Genomic DNA, 21,666 nt, shown 5'->3' on the forward strand with positions numbered 1-21,666 from the left:
ACAAGTTTTGATTTATCTCAAACTCAACTGCAAGACATTTGTATGAAACCAATTATTTCTATTTGGATGATGAGTAAACAACACTATTCGTGGAAAAAAATATGATTATATATTGTTTCTGTTGTCCCCCGGAAACGGATCTTTGTAGAAATTTCAAAATAGAAGTCATCTTCATTCGTGATCACGTGACCCCTCTGTTTACAGGCATCCGGAGAAACATGGAGGACACCGCTGGCAGTAATCCCCAATCTCTCGGATTTACAGAGAAATTAAAGTCTTGGCTCTCTTGGTCATGGACCTACGTGTGCTTCATTTGGTTCGGCATGGTGCTGATCATGATATACGTCCTGTGGAGCCCGCTGAAACTGCAGGAATCTCTTACCTCAGGTGAATTGATGCAGCTGCTAGCTAGCTATTGTTAGCCTTCGGGTATCTGGCTTTAGCTGACAGCAAGCGCGAGCTGTTGGTTTGACAGTTCGGTGTCGGACTCATTCAAGCACACATAGTGGCGACTCTCTGGTTGCATTTAAATCGAGTTTTTACATATCTATTGCGTCTTTGTTGTATTATTTTCTGAAAGCAGGCTGTATTGCATGTAGTGATAATTCGGTACGTTATTGTTGTATTACCAAGTAGGCGTCTTCGCTCATCGTATAGTCAAGATACTGTATGTGGCTACACGTCACCTGCTGTTCGAGAGCCTCTTCCAATGTTTGTTTTTATTCTGTTGGCACTGGCATGTATTTTAGTGCATGGTCACCACAGTGGACACTGACTTCTCTCAGTTCTGGTTCTACTATGACACTATCCTGACTGTCCCCTCTTCTTCTTCTTCTTCTTCTTCTTCTTCTTTCAGCCTCGGTGTTTTTGAATACACTGACCCCCAAATTCTATGTGGCTCTCACTGGAACCTCTTCTCTCATCTCTGGACTCATCCTTGTGAGTTATCGTCTCAGTTATTCCTCACACCGTCTAATACATGTTAAATATTCACCCCTTTGTAAAATGATATTTGCTCGTAGGCCTCTTAGCAGACACAGCAGTTACCTCGTCCTAAATTTCACAGTGTCACTATTAAATGAAAGGCTGTAATAAAAAAATATTATATTAAACCCATTGCAGTGGTTCCTAATACGGGAGGGTGCAACGCCATTGAAAGGGAGACACAATATTATGAAGCAGATAAAAAGTTGAATTAATTTGACTTTTTTGGGAGCAATAAACAAACACATGCTTTAATGTTGGCACGGTTGTGTTGATTCGGGTTAGCAAGACTTATGCAGAGCGATAAATGCCATGTAATGTACAAGATGGACAGATTTGTGATGAAAAACAAAATGATGCGCCTGTCTTGCTCTCTAATTCATTGGGATTGTAGCCACAGAGCTTAGTTTGTGTTTTACGGTAGCGTGAGTGATACGATAGCAATTGCCACTAAGATATAACTCAGTCATTTTTGTAAAGCATGTCGTCACCGTGTGTGTTCTCCCCGCAGATATTTGAGTGGTGGTATTTTCGTAAATATGGGACCTCGTTCATCGAACAAGTGTCAGTGAGCCACCTGCGTCCTCTCCTGGGTGGAGTGGAGAGCAGCTCCTCTACTGGTCTGTTTGCATCAGTCAATGGAGAGGCGGAGCCTAGGCCCAGTGTTTCAGGTAGATACGTATATAATACAAAAAAATACCAGCGATAATACTCATAATACCACAAGCACTAACAACCATATCATCCTTTCGGCAGAGTGTAAGGTCTGGAGGAACCCTTTGAATCTGTTCAGAGGAGCGGAATACAACAGGTATGTGTGACTCAGGTATTTATTTAGCTGAGTCGAAGGCATCTAATAGTACTTTAAAAATGGATGGTTCGTAATGTCTGTTTATAAATACTTTGTGACTTTGGTGAAGAGGAATTTGGTTTGATTTCATTTGATTCCTTGTGGAACATGAAACATTTTTACATCTTACACTACAGGTACACCTGGGTAACAGGGAAGGAACCCTTAACGTACTACGATATGAACCTGTCTGCTCAAGACCACCAGACCTTCTTCACAGGAGACACTCCGCAGATAAGACCAGAAGATGCTGGTGAGTTAGAATCAAATGCAGACTAAATCCCCACTTTAGTAAAAACAAAACAAAGATGTGGTATTTCTTTGTCGTTTGGACCGGACAAGCAAAAGACTGTCAGCATATTCCGTTGGAAGAGATTTCTTTGGCACTTTGTAAATGTTCATGTGGAACTGCTTTTTGTTTTTTGTTGTGGTTTTCTGTTGACTTCAATTAATTACGTCGTATGGTACTTATCTGTAATAAGTCTTGTCAAATCATGTCTCGACAGTGATGCAGAAAGCCTGGAGGGAGAGAAATCCTCAAGCCAGGATCAGAGCAGCTTACCAGGCCATAGAAATGAACCAAGAGTGAGTCCTGCTCTTCCACACTTGCATATTTCCTCCTTAAATACTGTGTCTATAAACACAATACTGTCATTTCTAAAACTGTTGTTGCTGAATAGCACATATACATTCATGTAGTCATATTATGGCTTTTTTTATGGGCGCTTTCAAGTGTTTCATGGGCATGCAAACATGACATCTGTGTGCAGGTGTGCTGCAGCGTATGTGCTTTTAGCCGAGGAAGAAGCAACAACCATCACAGAAGCTGAGCGCCTCTTCAAAAAAGCACTAAGTATCGGTAAGAATGGATTAAAATCTGCATTAAGTACCCACAATGACTGAACCCTGAGGCCCTGTAGCAGGAAGATAGCTAACCAGTTGAGGAACAACTACACCCAATGTACTGCCACACCCGGTGCTGTGCAACACTTCAAAATGCACATTGAGCAACTCCACTAACTGTGTTATAAATAGAATAGACCACATCTGTTCACGCCTACCTGTGATTGAGGATGTAATCCCACGTGTGTGTGTGTGTGTGTGTGTGTGTGTGTGTGTGTGTGTGTGTGTGTGTGTGTGTGTGTGTGTGTGTGTGTGTGTGTGTGTGTGTGTGTGTGTGTGTGTGTGTGTGTGTATAGTCCATCAATACGTCAGTGCTTTTTCTCTGCACACGTTTGAAGTGGTATCATACACAATAAAACAAATCAATCCATGTTTATCATGTTTTTAACGGCTATGGATTGTTGAGCCTTTTGTGTCATGTTTTCTTCTTGCCACCCACAGCTGGAAAAGACATCAACTTACTGGTGTACATTAAACGCAGACTGGCAATGTGTGCACGCAAGCTGGGTCGGATTAAAGAAGCGGTGAAAATGATGAGAGATGTGAGTTTCTGTCCAAAAACTAGACTCCTTCAGAGCAGCACCTCAAAATGCTCTCTGCTATAGTGTGCGATTTGTGGAATTACGCATGCAACTGAGTAACGGAGGCAACATACGGTATTCACTGTATTTAGAACAATTGGCAGGACAGCCGTACTACTGACAAATTGTATTGTTAATGTATAGTGTTTCTTCTCTTTACAGTTAATGAAGGAGTTCCCACTTTTGGGAATGTTAAATATACATGAAAACCTCTTGGAGGCCCTTCTAGAGCTTCAGGCATATGCCGATGTCCAAGCAGTCCTCGCCAAATATGACGGTAACGCTGAACGCCATCAAAATGTCTTCTTTATTTGATGTCGTCATGTTGTGTTCGGACAGAACTGAGCTCAGTGCCATTGAATCGATCTTGAAAATGTACGACGCGTGTCACATGAATCTTCCTCCATTATAGACATCAGCTTGCCAAAGTCAGCCACTATATGCTACACATCTGCACTGTTGAAAGCACGGGCTGTATCAGATAAGTATGTGTCCATATTGGTTCACATAGTTTTCAATATGTCTTTTCAGCCTAGCATACAATTCAACATGAGTATCTCTTAAACGTGTTTCATTTGTCTCAGGTTCTCTCCAGAGGCCGCGTCACGGCGAGGGCTGAGCACAGCAGAGATGAACGCTGTGGAGGCCATACACAGAGCTGTTGAGTTCAATCCGCACGTGCCAAAGGTCAGTTATTAGACTCATGACAATAACCCATTGATCACGTAATGCTCTGCTTGTTCCCGCTCCTTATTTTTGAGTTGAGTCTATGTTTCGGGCCGCATGTTTCCAGTTTTGTTTCCACACTCTCAATAAAAAAAAAGTGTGCGTTAAAGTATATTTCCATCCACGCAGCTGCTATGCTGCAAGTGGTTTGGGGTAGATGTTTTGAATCACATCAGTTCTATATTTAGTCTGATCACACAGGTCTTGCATGTCTGCCATGCGTCACGGGGACATACAGAACAAACAGGCAGACGGGTAAACAATCAGTCAGACAATTCTAGGGGAGGTGTGTCTGCAGTAACAGGTGGTGTGACCTAATGGAGCTTAAATAGAGCAGGCGCTTCCATCCAGACGTGATATATAGTGTCCCAACAGCAGGTGTCAGTGTCGGTCTTAATACTGAGCTCTTATTTCATTCGATCACACCTGACGTGTCACCTTAAGTACTTACAGCTGTATGCATCTTTGTCTATTATGTCTCTATTTCAGTCATTTGGGTGATTATTGTATTCAGTCTTTATCAATTCAATACAATTAAATGGGACAATATAGAACACATTCGCCCTAATCATCAACTACAGTTACAAGAAGTCGTATTTTTGGATTTATACATGCATTGTGTGTTTTTACCGGTAGTGCAGTTTGAACTTCACATTTGGGTGCCAAGAAAAACTGTAAACATACAACAGACTGGTCCCAGTGCAGAGCAGCTCTCTATAGAACTGAACCAGGGAGAACATGGGACTACAACTGGATATCTCTCTGGCCTTTCCCATCAGTTCCCACAGGATTAGATGTCACACATGCGCACACACACACACACACACACACACACACACACAGTCATACACAACTAGTTGCAGCAGAGGTTTGTCTCAGATTAGCCTTTGTAGTGTGGTGTTGTTTCATCTCACGGACTGAGAGATGGAAAGAGAATGTGTGTGTGTGTGTGTGTGTGTGTGTGTGTGTGTGTGTGTGTGTGTGTGTGTGTGTGTGTGTGTGTGTGTGTGTGTGTGTGTGTGTGTGTGTGTGTGACGGGGCGTTGGTGCAGGGGTGTCAGCCAGCACTTTGATCCAGCCTTTGAATTTTTTAAAGTGAGGGCCCTCATTTTCAACGTCTTTCCAACTGCTCCCTCCCTACTGTGCCCAGAGGCAGCCATCCTCTCTCCTCTCATCACGTACCCTCATCCTGTTTCTTATCCTCTCATGTTCCCTCATCCCCTGTTCCCTCATCCACCACTGTCAACTTTAGGGCGTTTGTAACACACCTTTCACAGAAGGGTTATTGGTCGGCTCATCTTTCAGCGTTTGACTGGCATCTGGTACTTACTCATGCCTCATAACAGAGTTGTGTTACGTTTTTTGACCCGCTGAATGTGAAAATGTAACAGTGGGGAGGGAGGGGGGGGCAGGTTGTTGCTTTGTGTTGTCTGGCATGACGAGTGCACCTGTGCACCTGTGGCCTTCTGTTAAGAAGGATCTGTAAAGGGCTTTATCCAAAAATACTGTACTCTTGTGTAGAGTTGACTTACTTAAGAAAGTCATCATCTTAGAAAACAACACCGTCACGTACATGTAGGGCTTCAACTAATGAACGCCTTCATCAGTGATCGATCCATTATAGTCTATTCAGTACAGTAACACAACAAAAGTCATGAATCTTACTTTACGCCGCTTCATTTCTAATGGGACTTTTCTAACAAATGTATTTTCCTTGTAACACTTTCTATGACGCCCATGTCTATAATGCGTTATAATCAGCTTATAGTAGTGTATTATATTTATAAGCACTCGTGAATATTTATTATGCTTCATAACAACAATTATAACACATTATAAAGCATTTTAAATTACTTATAAGGTCAAGTTTCATAATACTTAATGATTACTGGTCACTTTTGCAAGGATCGTAGTGTAGTGTAATTCACACAGTTGTAATTCATTATCATATTTCATCATGCATTATAATCATTGTTATTATGCATTTTAATGTGTTCATAAATGTAATCTAAGTGGTCATTTTTTACATTTAAAATAACTTATGACACTCTAATGCATTATAAAAGGTATGACTTTATTATAATATTGCTCTACTCTATTATAAATATTATAATGTATTACAACTATGGGACTTGACCTTAGAAATCATTATGATGTGGTTTATAATTTGTTACAGTTTTTGCTATTAAACCTTGTGATATTAATAAATATAATTACTGATATATATATATATATATATATATATATATAAAATTAGTGTAAGGCAGCAGGAATTGCATCAACAGTGAATCAATAACAAAGTCCTTGTGTGTTTGTTTTGCTATAGAAAGGCCAAAATAGATACCAGTGTTGCACTGAATCAAGTAAAGAAAAAGAGATTGTGTGTGTGTGTGTGTGTGTGTGTGTGTGTGTGTGTGTGTGTGTGTGTGTGTGTGTGTGTGTGTGTGTGTGTGTGTGTGTGTGTGTGTGTGTGAATCTGAATATCACACAAGGCTTCATCACATGAGTCCATTCAAACTGCTCAAAAAGCTACACTAAACCCGCACATGCAGTCTGTTTCAGTGCACCCCCCCCCCCCTTCTATTTCCCTCCCCTCCTCATCTTCTTGTCTTCCTCTATTTCTCCTCCTCCTCCGCCACCCCGTTCGCCATCTGTCTGTCCATTCCAATCAGCCTTCCTACCAGCCAGTGGTTAACAAACTGACAGTGTGCCGGATGCTTGGACAGCTGATCAAGTGTTCCTGCTCTCTGAATCTGGTGTACATTTACATTTAGCACCACTTGGGTCCGTACGCGTTCATTTTGAGGCAGTCTGAGTGACCCCATCCCATCTACCTTTGCTAGTTTACTCCACTTTGGAAGGCGGTTTGTCATCGCACCCCATTCTGGTTGGCATGTTCTCATAGATGGCCCGTCAAGACTCACAAAATGCAGACCGTTGCTGAGTCTACCTCGGAAATTGGCTTTTTTTGCTTTGTAATTTGAGACAGAGCAGCAGTTGAGGGTTTTGCTCTAAATTAAGATGGATGAGGTTTGATTCAGACAAGGCAAAGGGAGTCTGAAGGACTTGCCTCATCCTGGCCCACTTTGGAATAAACGCTGTGAGTGATCTGCCGCTGTCCTCAGTAGAGGTTGGAGTAACTAGTAGCGTTTTTTACTGACTATGAGATTCTTAATCTGCAACACCTGTTTCTTTTTTCACTGTACAAGTGTATGTTTGTCCGACCCTTATAGAGCAACTACAAGGCTGATGTCATTGTTGCCTGTGTGTCCCATTGTGAGAAGCAAAGTGCTGCAGATTAGAATCAGAAGGCAGCTTGTGAGTTATGCTCTGGGCTTATGACTGCCCAGGGATAAAAGGAGAACACATGAAACTCAATCCCTTCATCAAAGAGGCGACAGGGAGTGGAGAAGCGGACCGAGGAACGAGAGGGTGGGGGGGGGGGGGGGGGGGGGGGGGGTGGGGGGGTGGGGGGGTGGGGGTGGGGGGGGGGGGGGGGGGGGGGGGGGGGGGTGCGGTCGGCCAGCACAGAGGACTGAGGTGTCACCAGGTCTAATGGCGTGGCATGCAAGGAAGGACAGCTGAGCAGCCAGCCTCTCTAAATGGTTATTCTTAAACCACAGAGGACCCAGATCTACATGGCTGCCGTATGCTGGTCATTCATTGTCAACAGCAGAATAGCATGGAGGTAGTAATATGTGTAAAACTGTCAAATATCCCAGTTGACCCACAATAACAAATTGGCTCGCTATCAGATCGTCAAAAATGATCGAATCTGAAATTCAGGATTGGCCACCAAATTAAGATCGCCTTCCCTACTCGTCATGCGTCACGCGTCACGCGTGTCCTTAAGCGTTAGCATAAAACGATGCGTGTGGTTTCATCAGTTGCCGTTCTCTGCAACAGAGAAGCGGCAGGTTTCCTCTTGAGCTGGCTGACTGCCTCGACACCGATGCCGGGGGGGGGGGGGAGTAGAGGATGGTGAAAGGTTTGTGCTCGGAAGAAAGGAGAGCGAAATGGGGAGGAGGATGAAGGCGGACAGTCAAATGTCTTGGCTGGAGCAGAGAGAGCTGATTTTAAGTAAGTCAGACAGCGTAAGTGAGAGGGTCAAACAAGCAGCTTCTGGTTGTCTCGAGCCACAGAGGATGTTAGCAAGAGAACAGGCTGGAAGACATGACAGTCTGCGGGAACAGCTCGATGAAGTGAGGAGTGGTGTTCACACCTGTTGGGCGGTTGCGTGCTTGATTGAGCTTTTAGTCCGAGTCAGGAGGTGGCGAGTGAGGAGCACACAACAGAGGGGTGAGGGTGGGGCCTGCACAGAACACAATATACAGAAATGTTTCACGAATATTGGCCGCATTTCAGCAATGAGGTAGAGAAAGCAGAGTGAGGACATTGACATGGCTGACAATGCCAAAGACGGATGAACCAGGGGACACGATGGGACCCGGGCTCACAATGGAGCACGAAAGAGGGTCGGAGGAAGACGGGGATGAGCCAGGTGGAGGAGCCCCGGGCACGCTGTGATCACGAGGGTGAGAGTGGAGAAAGAGGGTAAGGCAGGGGGAGATGGGTGAAGCGGCATGGTCTGGCTGGCTGGATAGATGGATGGCTGGCTGAGCCTGTGACCATGGAGGGGATTAGACAGGATTAGCTGTGGGGTAACCTTCCCAAAGTGTCAGTCTGAGATCCAGAGCGCTGTGAAGCTGGCCGCCTGGGATTCCAGGGATTCCCCCCCCCCCCCCCCCCCCCCCCCCGCACACAGGTTTTTGGTTTAACACAGACCCATGCCACACTGGGCACCACAGACATAAAGTACATAGAGCGGCATGTCATCAAAGTCAGCGTACACCTATGAATGACTCCCCTACGGACAGAGGCCTTAGTTACAAAGATATATATGACAGAAAAGCAGCACACGATACGCTCGTTGTTATTTCTAGATGCTTGTTTTCTGTTATTTCAGAAGGCATACCTGTTCTATAGGCCGTAACTCTGGGATGTGGGCCTTTGTCAGCACAGTGAGCCGACTGACTCACTGGGACCAACTTACACAGTAGGGAAAGAGAGGAGGGGTGAGCGGGGTGGGGGGGGTGTTGCACATTCATGGAATGAATGTACTGTAACAATAACACACACTCGGAGAGCTTTGGGAAGCATTCCCCCCCCCCCCCCCCCCACACACACACACACACACGCCTTGAACAATTGCAAAATAAGGCTGTCAACGAATACCTCACATGTAGAAAATATGTTTTCAGCCTGCAGGGAGCTGGCCGGGGGGGGGGGGGGGGGGGAATTGCCCAATAGAATAGAATAAGTGAAGTGCTGACCTGAGACGTGATGTGATTGAAATCATTAAAGCTGCATTCATTTGTTTTCTGACCACAAGGGGGCTAGAGTTTGCGTTAACAGTTGCCGAATAATGTAGCGCCCCATTCAAGTTGCCTCTTTCTCACGCAGAATGCAAATATTCACTGGGACTTTAGTTGTAGTTTGGTTGCCTGAGAACAAAATATTTTGGGTTCCTTTTGCTTGCAAAATGTTCAAATAAATGTTGCAGCATTTTTCATTTATGCGATATAAGACTGGAGGGTAAAGGAGTAGGATAACAACAAAATGTCAAAACGTGCAAATGGTGGACTTTGCAATTACGTGGTATTCATCTCAGCCCACGAGTGCCCAGGCCAATTTTACATCTTCATATAGAACTATACTCGACCAAATAAAATGTATGAATACAAATATTTCACGGAAGCTGGTTTTATAAGCTGAGAAATCACCGCACATTCTCACAGTTTTTCAGTGCACCTAAACGAGACTTCTCTGCTGTAGTCTTTACGGAGCTCAGGAGACCACAAAGCATTGAGGTACTGCAGAGTATACTTACCAGAAGTTGTGTGTTTCTCTCCTCTTCCCCCCCGTCTGTAGTACTTATTAGAGATGAAGAGCCTGATCCTCCCTCCAGAGCACATCTTGAAGAGGGGTGACAGCGAGGCAGTGGCATATGCTTTCTTCCACCTGCAGCACTGGAAGAGGGCAGAGGGAGCCTTAAACCTACTACACTGCACCTGGGAGGGCAGTATGTGTAACTATTACTGCTTCTATCCAATACCACCGCTTTGCATGTTTGTTTTATTTAATGTGAATGAGTTGTATTCATTTTTTTTCCTTTGGTTCTATTGAGAGTGAGTGTTGTGTATGTTCAGAAGTCCCAATTAAACAGCATTTTCAATAGAGCTGGGACGTCAGAGACCCCCAGTGTCTTCTCCCGCTCTTCACTTTTACATTGTTGTGTCGTGACTCATGCACGCACAGCTCATTCCTCAAGCGAAGCACAGGAAGAACGTTATATTTCATGAGCACGTTAGTATCTTGTCACTGTGTAATATTTAGCTACTTTAGTGATTTATTGAAAATGATGTCAGCTGTTTATTAAGTCATACTTGTTGTGTTATTCATCTTCCTTAAATGTCCTCTTCGTGCCTGTGTCCGCTTTAACAGCCTTCCGGATAATTCCCTACCCTCTGGAGAAGGGTCACCTGTTTTACCCTTACCCAGGATGCACAGAAACAGCAGATAGGGAACTGCTGCCCTGTAAGTATACACACAGTCTACATGCAGTCCATCAATGTACCTAGTCGCTCGCAATTTGATCGCGTAATCAATCACCCTCTCACTATTTAAACCCCACGTCTATTCAAAATGCTTTATGTCTTTGTTTACCTGCGCTGGTTACGACTTTGCCTCGCTCTCTTGTTCTGACCGACCTCGTCTTTTTTTCGCTCCAGCGTTCCACGAGGTGTCTGTGTACCCAAAGAAAGAGCTTCCCTTCTTCATCCTCTTCACAGCAGGCCTTTGCTCCTTCACTGCCATGCTGGCCATGCTCACACATCAGTTCCCTGAACTCATGGGTGTCTTTGCCAAAGCAGTAAGTTCTTCAGCTGTACACATCTCACCGGTTTCTGCCGTACAATTTTACAGACGCTGATTCAGACGGTCCACCACTTCCTCATTACATAAGATCAACTTGTGTGTAAATTGTCTGACCGCTCACATCTTCGGTTAATCTCTGATTTGGGTCTGTGCTTTAAATGCATGTTGTTTGTAACCTGAATCTTTTAAACCCCCGTTGGTAATTGCTGCCTTCCATCACTGTCGGTAACACTGGAGGCTCATGGGAGTCGCGGGCCTGTAACGTCTTGTGTTTCCCGCCAAAACAAGCTGTAGCCCAGCGTAAGCTATCAGCGACCACAGTTGGATAATTCAAGCTTATCGCTCTTTACAAAATTTCGAAAAGTTGAATGCACGCATGACTTCCTTTTACTGTTTATTTATGACAGAAGTGTTGTGCTATCTGTTTTTAGCTAGTTTGGCAAACTCCTTCCTTTGGCAAATCCTTTTGTTTATGGTCCCACTGTTTATTAGGGCCCCGGCCTTTACATAGACACGTAGTAAAAACAAGGCCGCAGAGAACGTCTAGTGCTCTTCCTTTTGTTATGGGAAAGATTGAGGGCAGATAGGATTCTTACAGCAGCCCCGGCGAGCCTGGTTTGCGTAATGTTCAGATGGAGTGAGTGAAAACCAGTGAGGGAGGAACACGGAGGACCTCGCTGCCTTTTGAGGAAAACCAGATTCCTCTGAATCTGTTGCTCATGAACAGACGATCCAAGACAGTCAGTGGTGGTGGTGGTGGTGATGGTGGTGATGGTGGCAGTCTGCCTTGCCTTAGTTTATGGACACCAGACATGTATAGCGTAGCAGTTGATTATGCGTCATATATTAAATGGGATTAGAGGCGTACTTGATTTGCACTTGTCTGGCCAGGCTAATACATCCACTTATGAGGCTATTAAAGTGTCAAGTGTATCACGCACACCCCAAGCCGTTTCAGGGAGAAACCATATTGTAATATTTTAGAGGACATTTCACTGTTACGAGCTGATTTATACACATAGCTATTATACTGTATAACCTAGATCCTAATCTTACATCTAAGTGCGTATATTCCCTGCTGGTAATCATAAAAATGAGTGTTTGAGCCGTTCCTTCTAGGTTCTAAGTATGAGTCGTATTTGTCCGATTTGGTAGAGACAAAGTCATTATTAATCCTAATAAGTCTTATAGTCAGATAACATGAAGTGTATCCCTAAATCAGATAAGTATGTTGAGTTGTCTGTGAGCAACGCTTCATTTGAAAAGTATCGCTGCTTTGTTTTTGTCTTCCCTGTCCTCTTGAGAAGCTTCTGGACTGCTGCAACTCAAATATTGCAAATCCTGCTTAGTATCTTAACTGCATCCTGATCAATACTCCTAATATCACACCGGTCTTGTTTCCAGAAAGAACACCAGGGGTCTTTATAACCGCATCAAACTTTACGGTGGATTGAACATTCGTTTGAATTTAAGTTATTATTTTCCCCCATGTACGTTAACCTGCCAGTTTACCAGGGATGAGCTAGAGCACAGCGTCTGGATCTTCTGAATTAAATCTAATAGAAATGTTTATTTTCCTTTTGAAACGTACTTTTGGTTAAAGTTTTACGTCAGGCTGTACTGCATGAGTTGCATAACATGTAAGAGAAAATGGTGAGCGTGTTTTACTTAAACATTATCAAAGAACAAATGGGAAGAAGCTTTTAGGCTCATTCTGCTTTTCTCTCTCTCTCTCAGTTCTTCAGCACACTCTTTGCACCGCTGGGTTTCTTCGCAGACAAGATGGAAAGCTTCATGCCGTCCAGTTTTTGGCACCAGCTGACTCGAATCTGACCCCATCTCATATACACAAACACACACAACGCACACAGACACACAGACACACACACACACACACACACCAATACCACCCCAAACCCTCAGACAAAAAGTGTTTGCTCTCCTGTCTTCAGCATTACTGTCCACTTGCTGCATTGTTACTGATTATGTTGGCTGAGGTTGTATCAACATGGCGAAGCCACTCTTAAGATGCCCTCCCACACTGTTCCAGCAGCCACAGTTTTTCCAAGAGCACATTCAGTGAACACCATCTGCAACGATTCCACACGTTCGTGTGTCGTCATGTTAGCCCTCTGCTAACTCTGATGTGGTTTTTGAGTTTCCCACAAAGCCTTGTTGCAGATTTTTGGTGCAAAAATGAAGAAAGGAGTTAGAGGTCCATCACAGTAATAAATAAATCACACACAAAAAAAAGAAATAAGACGCTAAAACGGCATGTTTTTAATACTAACTACTGTCAAGTCAGATGAGTTAGTTTTAACCAGTGTGTTACTGATAACAGTATGTACATTAAGGATGTCCCTTTACCAATATGATCCTATTCCTCTCTTTTCCCGGCTCGTTTATTTGTCTATATCACAAAAGATCCCATTGGATATTTGGGATGGGACCCTATGTGTCCCACGTCAACCCTCCGTGCACCACAAGACATCCAGCGGGGCGGATTTAAACGTCTGTAAGGCCTCCTAAAAACAGAGCTGTGATTTACAGCCTCGAAGTGCCTGCAGTGTATACAATGCCTCTGCAGCTCAGCAGTTGTTACCACGGGATGACACCTCAGCACTATATCACTGGGGCAACCGTCGCCCCAGCAACATTGAAATGTAAATGGGATCATCACCGGTCACAGTTCCACACACTCGTTCCCGCTGATTGCACGACAAAATGTTCTGAGTCAGTGCGATAGTCCACTTCTCAAACGCCAAACACAAAAGTGAAAGAAGCCCACGTTGCAGTGGAATCAACTGAGGCAACGTAAGGCTTGCTGTAATACTGGAGATAACAGTATTTCTAAATACATCAACATTTGCCGATGGGTGGCAAAGTGAACAGGCATGCACAGACAAATTCTACAAAGTAAGTTATTATTTTACCTTTTTTATGTGCAAATATCACTTCCTCTGACTGCGTCTGTTCATTTTGCCAGTAATTGTACACAAGTTGATTCTTCTGTATCTGGTTTAGTTCTGACTTTATTGAATTTACTCATCGCTGTATTGATGCCAGCGTCACCTTGTTGTAAAGTATAATGTAATAACCTGTCAGAAACAAATGTTCAAAATTGTAAAAAAAAAAAAAAAAAAGCCTGTAAATGTGTTAAATAATCCTGTAATAGAAAAAAAGAAAACATTAATTGTTGCACCACTTGGTTCATGAATGATACGAAACATCCCAAATTGTTTATTACATTAACAGGTCTTTTACATTTTGAACTACTTAAGGCGGACGTGTTTACTTTATTTTGTCAAGTGATGTTACTTGATAGTTATTACATTATCGTTACAACATTATTACAACAGTATAGAGCCCATGCCCATACTGTAAGTGACGTACTTACAAATCTTTACTCTACACGTTATAAAACATGTGACAATAAAGTGCCTTTTAGTAAATCACAATAGTTAAACCATCTTGATAATGGTTTAGCTATTGTGTAATTTGGCATTTACTGCACCTACGATATTGATGTCAAGTCGAGTGGCAACTCTGTTAAATTCTGATGGATTCAATTTGATAAACAGATGCCTTCAAATGTAATGTGTAACAGAATTGTTGATTGTCCAGTGATTAGCATTGCTAGATACAGCAGTCAAGTAACGATGGCAAACGTACTTGTGTAAAAGTAGAAAAGGGCGCGCTGGTGATGATTTATATGGTGATACAGTATGTTGCAAAGTGGGATTATGATTTTAATAACCCTTATCCACTCCAAACTACAAAGATTCTGTTTTGCATCTCACTCTGGTCTGTAAGCTGTCCGTTTTAAATTTGTGACACTTGAAAGTGTGAAATTTTACAGTGTACAACCGAAATATGAGAGTTCACGCTGAAGACAGGAGAATGTTTGAAAAAAATTGTAACTACCCTTGGATGAGTTTGAAAGCAAAACTCACAATAAATTTCTGTTTCAGTGCAATTTCCTTCTGTTCTGGTTTGGCTGTTGAGGTCGTTTGGTTTCCTGTTTAAAAATGCAGAATGGGTATTTCCTAAATGAATGTGTAGATGCTGATTACTTCAATTTCAGACAAGAAAAACATTTGATAAACAAAGCAACCTATTTTCAACATGAAGTGAAAGATATTTAAACTCTTTCCTATTGTTTTCTGTTGGATGGATTTCCCTTCATACTTTGAAATCACCTGTGTATTGATAGGGAGTTGGTATATCTTCTTCAAGGACAAACTCCTCGCTCTGCCACCCTGCTGCTGCTCCTGGACTATATAAAGCCAAGAGCCATCATTATGATTACACCACTCCACCACCATCAGCAGATACTTTTATGTGGCAAGTTCTCAGCGAGCCACTGGTGCCATAATCATACTCCATACACTCGTGCTCAAGTGGCGAGCATACAGTAATGAAAATCGCTGTCGAGGATTGTTGACGGGTGCTCGAGTGTCTCGCTCTCAGTGCCAGAGCACGGTTTTCTGGGCTGCATGTCGAAACACGTGTTGTTCACTGACCTCCGGAGTGCATCAAAGTCAGGGTAACAAGAAAAAAACATGAAGATCTCGGATAAACATGTCAACAACAAATATGTAATGAAGACAAGAGTATATAGACGTTTCATTTTATCTTCTCATACCCTGTATGATAAGGTAGGAGATGTTTGAGACATTTACAACATGTATGGCCATAGTCAGAAGGGTTAATAAGAAAAATGAAATACTCCAGTGGGAACTGTCCTGACAGTTGACCCACTAAATGATCAGTTTTTGTGTGCTACTGCCCTGCTGCCAGCCCACTAAGCTCACCAGCACGATGAATTCATGAACTCTTGTGGCCCTGGACCTTTGCCCAGTGTGTCCCTGAAGGTGACATGAAGTTTGAGTTGGACCGAAATCTCCTAAAGAATCTGCCTCAAGTAAAACAAAAATGAAATGTGGTTTCATAGACTTATGAGTTGTGACAACATGAGGTATTTCATATTGGGTTTAGTCTTTTTATATTTCCTTATGACCACCCAGTGAGTTAATAATGAGACAGGCAACATTAGACAACAATGAGTCACTGAGACTGTTGGCCTCTTCTCTTTCTCCCAAACTGTCCATCACATCTGACTCAATACAACCTAAACAGAAGCATGTACATATCCAACACTCAGCAGTGTTTGTTTTTGTTTTTTTGTACCTATATTGTTGTTGGGTATTTGATTACATTTTATTTTGGTCATATTTTTTAATTTTCTGATTTTATTTGCCTCACTACAGGCCTGACAAATTAAATAAAGTGTATCATTATTATAATTATAATTATTAGTATACAGTCAGGAGACATATTCCACCTGCTGGAAAACAAATCAAGCGCACCCTCGTGTGATGGGGCGGTCTATTTGAACCGTCAGTCAGAGCCCTGCCCGCTGCTTTAATCTACTAGCCTGCTGCTAACATTGCTTGTTTGCTTCTGAATCCACTCGTTACTCATAATGTAGCGTTTCATTACGAAGCTTAACGCCACCTGCTCACGGTCGAGTCCTCCTCAGTGGAGTAGCGAGCGAGACCGAATCCCCCGACCTTCCTGCTGACTGTCAGAAAACCAACAACTGCTCTTATCAGTGATTCACCAGCTGTGAGCCGGAAGCACGTTACGCTTCACTGAGACTGCTTCACTTCACCAAGGTAAGTGCTGCCTTTGCTCACATGCTCATTTTTCAGCGGGTATGTCTTGGCTCTGCTCTGACGTTTCTCTGCTTGGCAATGTGAATGACCTTTGACCCTGCAGATTTGCTAATGAGCAGTGCTGTTTCTCTGCTGCTGCTGCTGCTGCTGCTGCTTTGTGTTTATTGTTTTGTAGAGTCAATCATGCTGCTTTTATCCTGTTGTGAAAATTCTCATGCTTGAATATTTTGAGTTTTAATGAGCGGTAAAGAGGTTTTGTGGCATGTTTCGCCCCTCTGCTTCTGTTGTTTTGGCAATTACATTTTTCTATTTACTCCCTGCAAGGTCTACCGTGGAGCCTAATGTTGTTTATTGGCTTTAGGAAGGTAAGCATACCTGTTTCCTTGCTACACTAAACAGCCGTAACGTTTTATCCGTGTACTGTTTTCTGTTGCTTGTGACATTTCATTAAGAGGACATTGTCTGCCTACGCCATTTGTTGTCTTTTCTTCATCCGCAGGTGTGTTGTTGGTGGATTGACTTTAGTTCACAAGATAGAATATTCCATCATGGTCTCTGTGGTGCCAGGCAGGAAAGTGGCCACAATGCAACTGGTGTTTTGCGGCCTGCATGAAATGGATTTCGCATAATGGCTGGTGTCAGGCTCTGTATCTAATGTGGCTCTCAGGGGAAAGTATTCGTCGTCACATCCCCCCAGTCTCTTCTGTGCTGATCTGGACTTGGTGTATGGTTGTAGGGAGCGCAGCAGAATCTGTATTCACAAGATAAATCCGCTGCATGTGAGTTGGCTGAATGAATTTAGGGATTATGCATTTTGAACATTAAACATGTGCGTCAACGGCCGTGTGCCGTGCTGAAGTATGCTCGAGAAAGACGCTGGACTCCAATATGCTCTTTTATTGTACGTCACTGGGGACATAAGCGTCAGCTTGAGGCCTTTACATGTAATTAACTGGAGTATTGCTGTAGTAATATAACTCACATTGTGTTGCCTTTAGTTTGTGGGAATCTTTTCCTTTGTCAATGCTATAGAAACACACTGTATGAGAGATTTATCGCTGGGTTCTCCCAGTAACAAATGAGTATGATGTCACTTGTCAAGGACAGTAAATATACACTAAAGCAGCTATAGTCAAGTCCAATTCCATGTCCACATAAAGCCTTTTAATTACTGCTGATAGGGTCACGAGGGGAACGCTCTCTTCCAAGAAAAACAATGAAACTTCTGGGACAGATTTTCAACACTTTCCCTAAATAGTCTAGAGAGCAATACTTTCACAATGTACACATATCAACATATTTCCCATATTGCTGTACATCATAGATATTCATCATATGATTAGAAGGAGTACAGTGTTTTGGACCAGTCGGACGAGTTCAAGGAGAATATTAAACATGTTTAGTTTGAGACTGACACCCCGCTGAATTGTTCTCGACTCATTACAGTTTGTGAGCATGGATTACAACATTCCTCTCCTCTGGCTTTTCTGAATGTGAAACATCCGTGTGGACCACACTGTTAGTCTTTCCCCCGGGCCAATTTTAGCTCCGAAATGTTGTCAAATTGAGATGCCCATTTGATATCACTATGATGACAGAGAATGCCTGCGATGCCGCTCCTGTTATTTTTACAGAGTTCAACTGGATCACACGTTGTGGGGGACAAAGCGGCGCGGATACTATGACAGATTTAAACATCAGCAAAGTATTACTAATCTACTCTCTGTGTGTGTGTGTGTGTGTGTGTGTGTGTGTGTGTGTGTGTGTGTGTGTGTGTGAGTGTGTGTGTGTGTGTGTGTGTGTGTGTACAGTTTAGCTAATTGCTCAACGAAAGAAAGAAAGTGACATCCTTGAAGAGAATGGTACATTTAAACGTTGTAGATGTTTAGTGATGTGCTGTTGCTATCTGCGCCCGCCATCTGCCAGTCCAGTTATGTTTCTGGAAAGTGTACTCCGGGATTCCCTGACAGCGAGCCGATGCATTATCTCGATGCTCTCCCTGCCATAACTGAATTCAGGGCTAAAACACAGGAGACCGGAAGACCTCTAATAGGAGTGACGAGGGGGATCGACAGGGTTTAATATAGAGCCAGTGAGGTATTTCGGGACCTGCATTTCAAAGGTGGAAATACCTCCCTAGACAGTTATACAAACGGGGACACTGTTGCACCCAACGAGGAAAACAATGTCTTGGGTGTGAAAATGAATAACATGTTCAATTTCAAAACGGAATTTTGTTTTGTTAAATTGTCAGTGCTGTGCTTTATCACATTTGGTTGAACTGGGGAATGGAAATATGAACCTTTTTGAGTGCCAGAGCAGCCACAGGCCCAGGTTGCCCCCCCCCCCCCCCCCCCCCACACACACACACACACACACCACTGTACTGTATGTGAACGGCTCTCACCTTTCTTATCTTTAAGAAAAACACAGCCAACGTGCTCTTCATGTACTTTTAAAGTAGGCTCCTTTTGTTTGCAATTAACTTTTGGCCTGTGAACGTTTGACACGGCGTGTCATTTGGCTTCGTTCACAGCCCCCCCCCCCCCCCTTCATTACGTGGACTTCAAGAAATTTGTTGACCCTCAGCATCCACAGCTTGTTGTCAGAGTCATTTAGATCTACAAGCCCCCTCTGAGGGTTGTGTCTCCAACGGCCGAGCATGATGTCTGGCTGCAGTACCAGATGTTGAAGAAGTCAAACTCGGGGTCCACAGCTACTTCACTGCTCCTTCTGCAACGTCTTGGCCCAGTTTCATGGAATACTTCACTCCTCAAAAAAGCGGTCGGAGCCAGTGAATATGCGAACACAAAGGACTGAAAGCACATTTGCTAAAGATTGTCTTGTTAAAGTATTCTGTCACAATACGATGACAGAAGAAACATGCTGTGCTGGCCTTTGCGATGAAGACAGTGATGAGGAAAGCTGCACAACCTTAAGATACAACTCCGCACTGAGAAGCATACATTGGAGACAGAGGGTGTATGATAACAAGGACCTCATACAAATATAAACTTTTCAACAGAAACTTGTGTTTTTAATATTTTCCTGTATAATTAGGATCTTCAGCTTTACAGTACATATCTTGCTGCTCAGTTCTAGTTAAGATCTGCGACAATTTAGCAGCATATAAATGTTTTTTAATGTACATTCTCAGGCCTTTTAGTTTGAGAGAAGTAGCATTATACGTTGTTGGCAGCGCAAACTGTTGGAGGCACACAGCTGTGGTGTGGTTGTGTCTGTTAAAGCTGGCAGCATTGAAGGTGAACCACCATTGGTCACTGACACACTGAACCTTCATCACATCAACGGAAAATCTCTTTATATATCGCTAAAGTTTCAGTTCACCAACTGAGACCAAACAGCACACAAGGGTAAAAAAAACAAACACATTTGCTTGAGCGTAAAGCTCCTGGACAGTGATCCAAGTTAAAAATAATTAAATGTGCCTCAACATCAGTGATCCGTAGCTTTAAAAGCTCACTTAGAGCACCAATGCAAGATGTAGTGAATGTTCTTTTTTTTTTACATAAACAAAATGAAAAAGCTGCATCTGAGTAAAGTACTGTAAGATTTCCAAACATTTCTATAGCATTCTGGAGTTTACTGCCATCAAAGTAGAGACATGAGTGGTGGATGGAAAAACAAAAGAAAGAAAGAAAGAAACAAGGCCAAGAGAAACTTTAAGTTATGGCGAACAGCAAAGGCTGCAGGCATGATAACCGCGTCAAAAACAGCTGCTTTGGTAGAGGCATGTTGTTTAAGGTACTGATCAGGTTGTAACAGTGTGAGAGTTTTACCGTTTCTTTGAAAATATCACAGTATTAAGGTACGGCGATTATTACATTATTATTATTATTAGTAGTAGTAGTAATAGTAGTTGCACTGGCCCTAAAAGGAACGAGAACCGAATTTCAACATACAAAATGAATAACCTGATTTAGAAAATAGTATGGAGCTATAATATGTTATATGACTGAAGTTTACATGTTGGTGGCACTATTGGATGTTAAATGAAAACAAACATCAGCTGTTTTTTAAAATAATGTCCTATGATTGTTAACAATTACTGTGTGTATATATAAGACAATATTTAATACTGTAGGTGCTCCTCCTGTCTGTTTTATCTGATAAATCCATGAGTTTTAGGACTCATCAGACATCAAATCACTGCACAGCAGTTTGGAATATTATTGCACTGGATTTGACAACTTTGGATTCCATCACGTCAAAAATATCGTCCTGCATGACTTATCATCAGATGAAGGTGTTAAGTAATCCACATAGTACAATGTATTTGATTGGCCGACACAACGTTTTTACCAGATGTTACATTTTTTGACAGAGTAGCCTAATTGAAATGTATGAGGGGGCTGTGTTTTTTTTTGTTACGCTGTTCTTTTGTCTTTCTGAACACGGTCGAAGGACAATTGCTTGAAGCTGTCGGAGTAACGCCAAAACACAACAAAATGAAAACAAAGACAAAGAGCCAGAGGTAGAAATTATAAAGTTCTCCATCAGGAAACACAGCCAGAATGTGTTCGACCAATTGCAGACAGAATATGTGGGATACTGTATGGAAAATGTTTCAGACACCACTCCAAAGGCCTTACTCCGCTTCATTGTTCCTGCTTAGTCTGTCGTTTCTCTCCCGGGAACCTGCTCAAATTCAGCTCTGCAGCAAGTATGCAACCACTTTAACGTCCTTGCTTGTTCTTCTGTTTGCGGTTCCTTCCGGTTCACAGTGTGATTATTTGATCTGATTCGAGTAGGAACTTTTTCACAAGCTCCCTCCGACTGTTTGCTGGTTTGTTAGAGTTGCACTCATTAGCAGCAATTGTGTTTTTTTGTATTTTAAATGATTTGTTGCAGTACCATACAATGACGTCATTTTAAATGATACAATGTCAGTATTTTTGCAATACCTCCAAAGATCTCTCTGTCTTTCTTTCCGCATGTCTCTCTCTCTCTCTCTCTCTCTCTTCAAGCTAAATATTACTGTAAATATG

General features: G+C 42.7%; 1 protein-coding gene across 2 annotated transcripts; it reads left to right on the top strand.

Moving 5' to 3' along the window:
* The first annotated feature begins 217 nt into the window (after positions 1-217).
* st7l (suppression of tumorigenicity 7 like) lies at positions 218-12,986 on the top strand. 2 transcript variants are annotated; one of them, XM_079156599.1, is made up of 15 exons: positions 218-387; positions 857-939; positions 1,496-1,655; positions 1,741-1,795; positions 1,972-2,087; positions 2,341-2,419; positions 2,605-2,693; positions 3,179-3,279; positions 3,481-3,595; positions 3,731-3,803; positions 3,903-4,005; positions 9,975-10,131; positions 10,548-10,640; positions 10,835-10,974; positions 12,717-12,986. In XM_079156599.1, the coding sequence occupies exons 1-15, from the start codon at positions 219-221 to the stop codon at positions 12,810-12,812; spliced, it is 1,629 nt and encodes a 542-aa protein (XP_079012725.1). In that variant the 5' UTR covers position 218; the 3' UTR covers positions 12,813-12,986. The 2 variants fall into 2 exon arrangements, with proteins under 2 accessions (XP_079012725.1, XP_079012726.1); XM_079156600.1 differs by having other exon boundaries at positions 9,975-10,125.
* The last annotated feature ends 8,680 nt before the right edge of the window (positions 12,987-21,666 follow it).

Source organism: Pholis gunnellus (assembly GCF_910591455.1).
Source record: "Pholis gunnellus genome assembly, chromosome: 3".
Taxonomy (NCBI): Eukaryota; Metazoa; Chordata; class Actinopteri; order Perciformes; family Pholidae; genus Pholis; species Pholis gunnellus.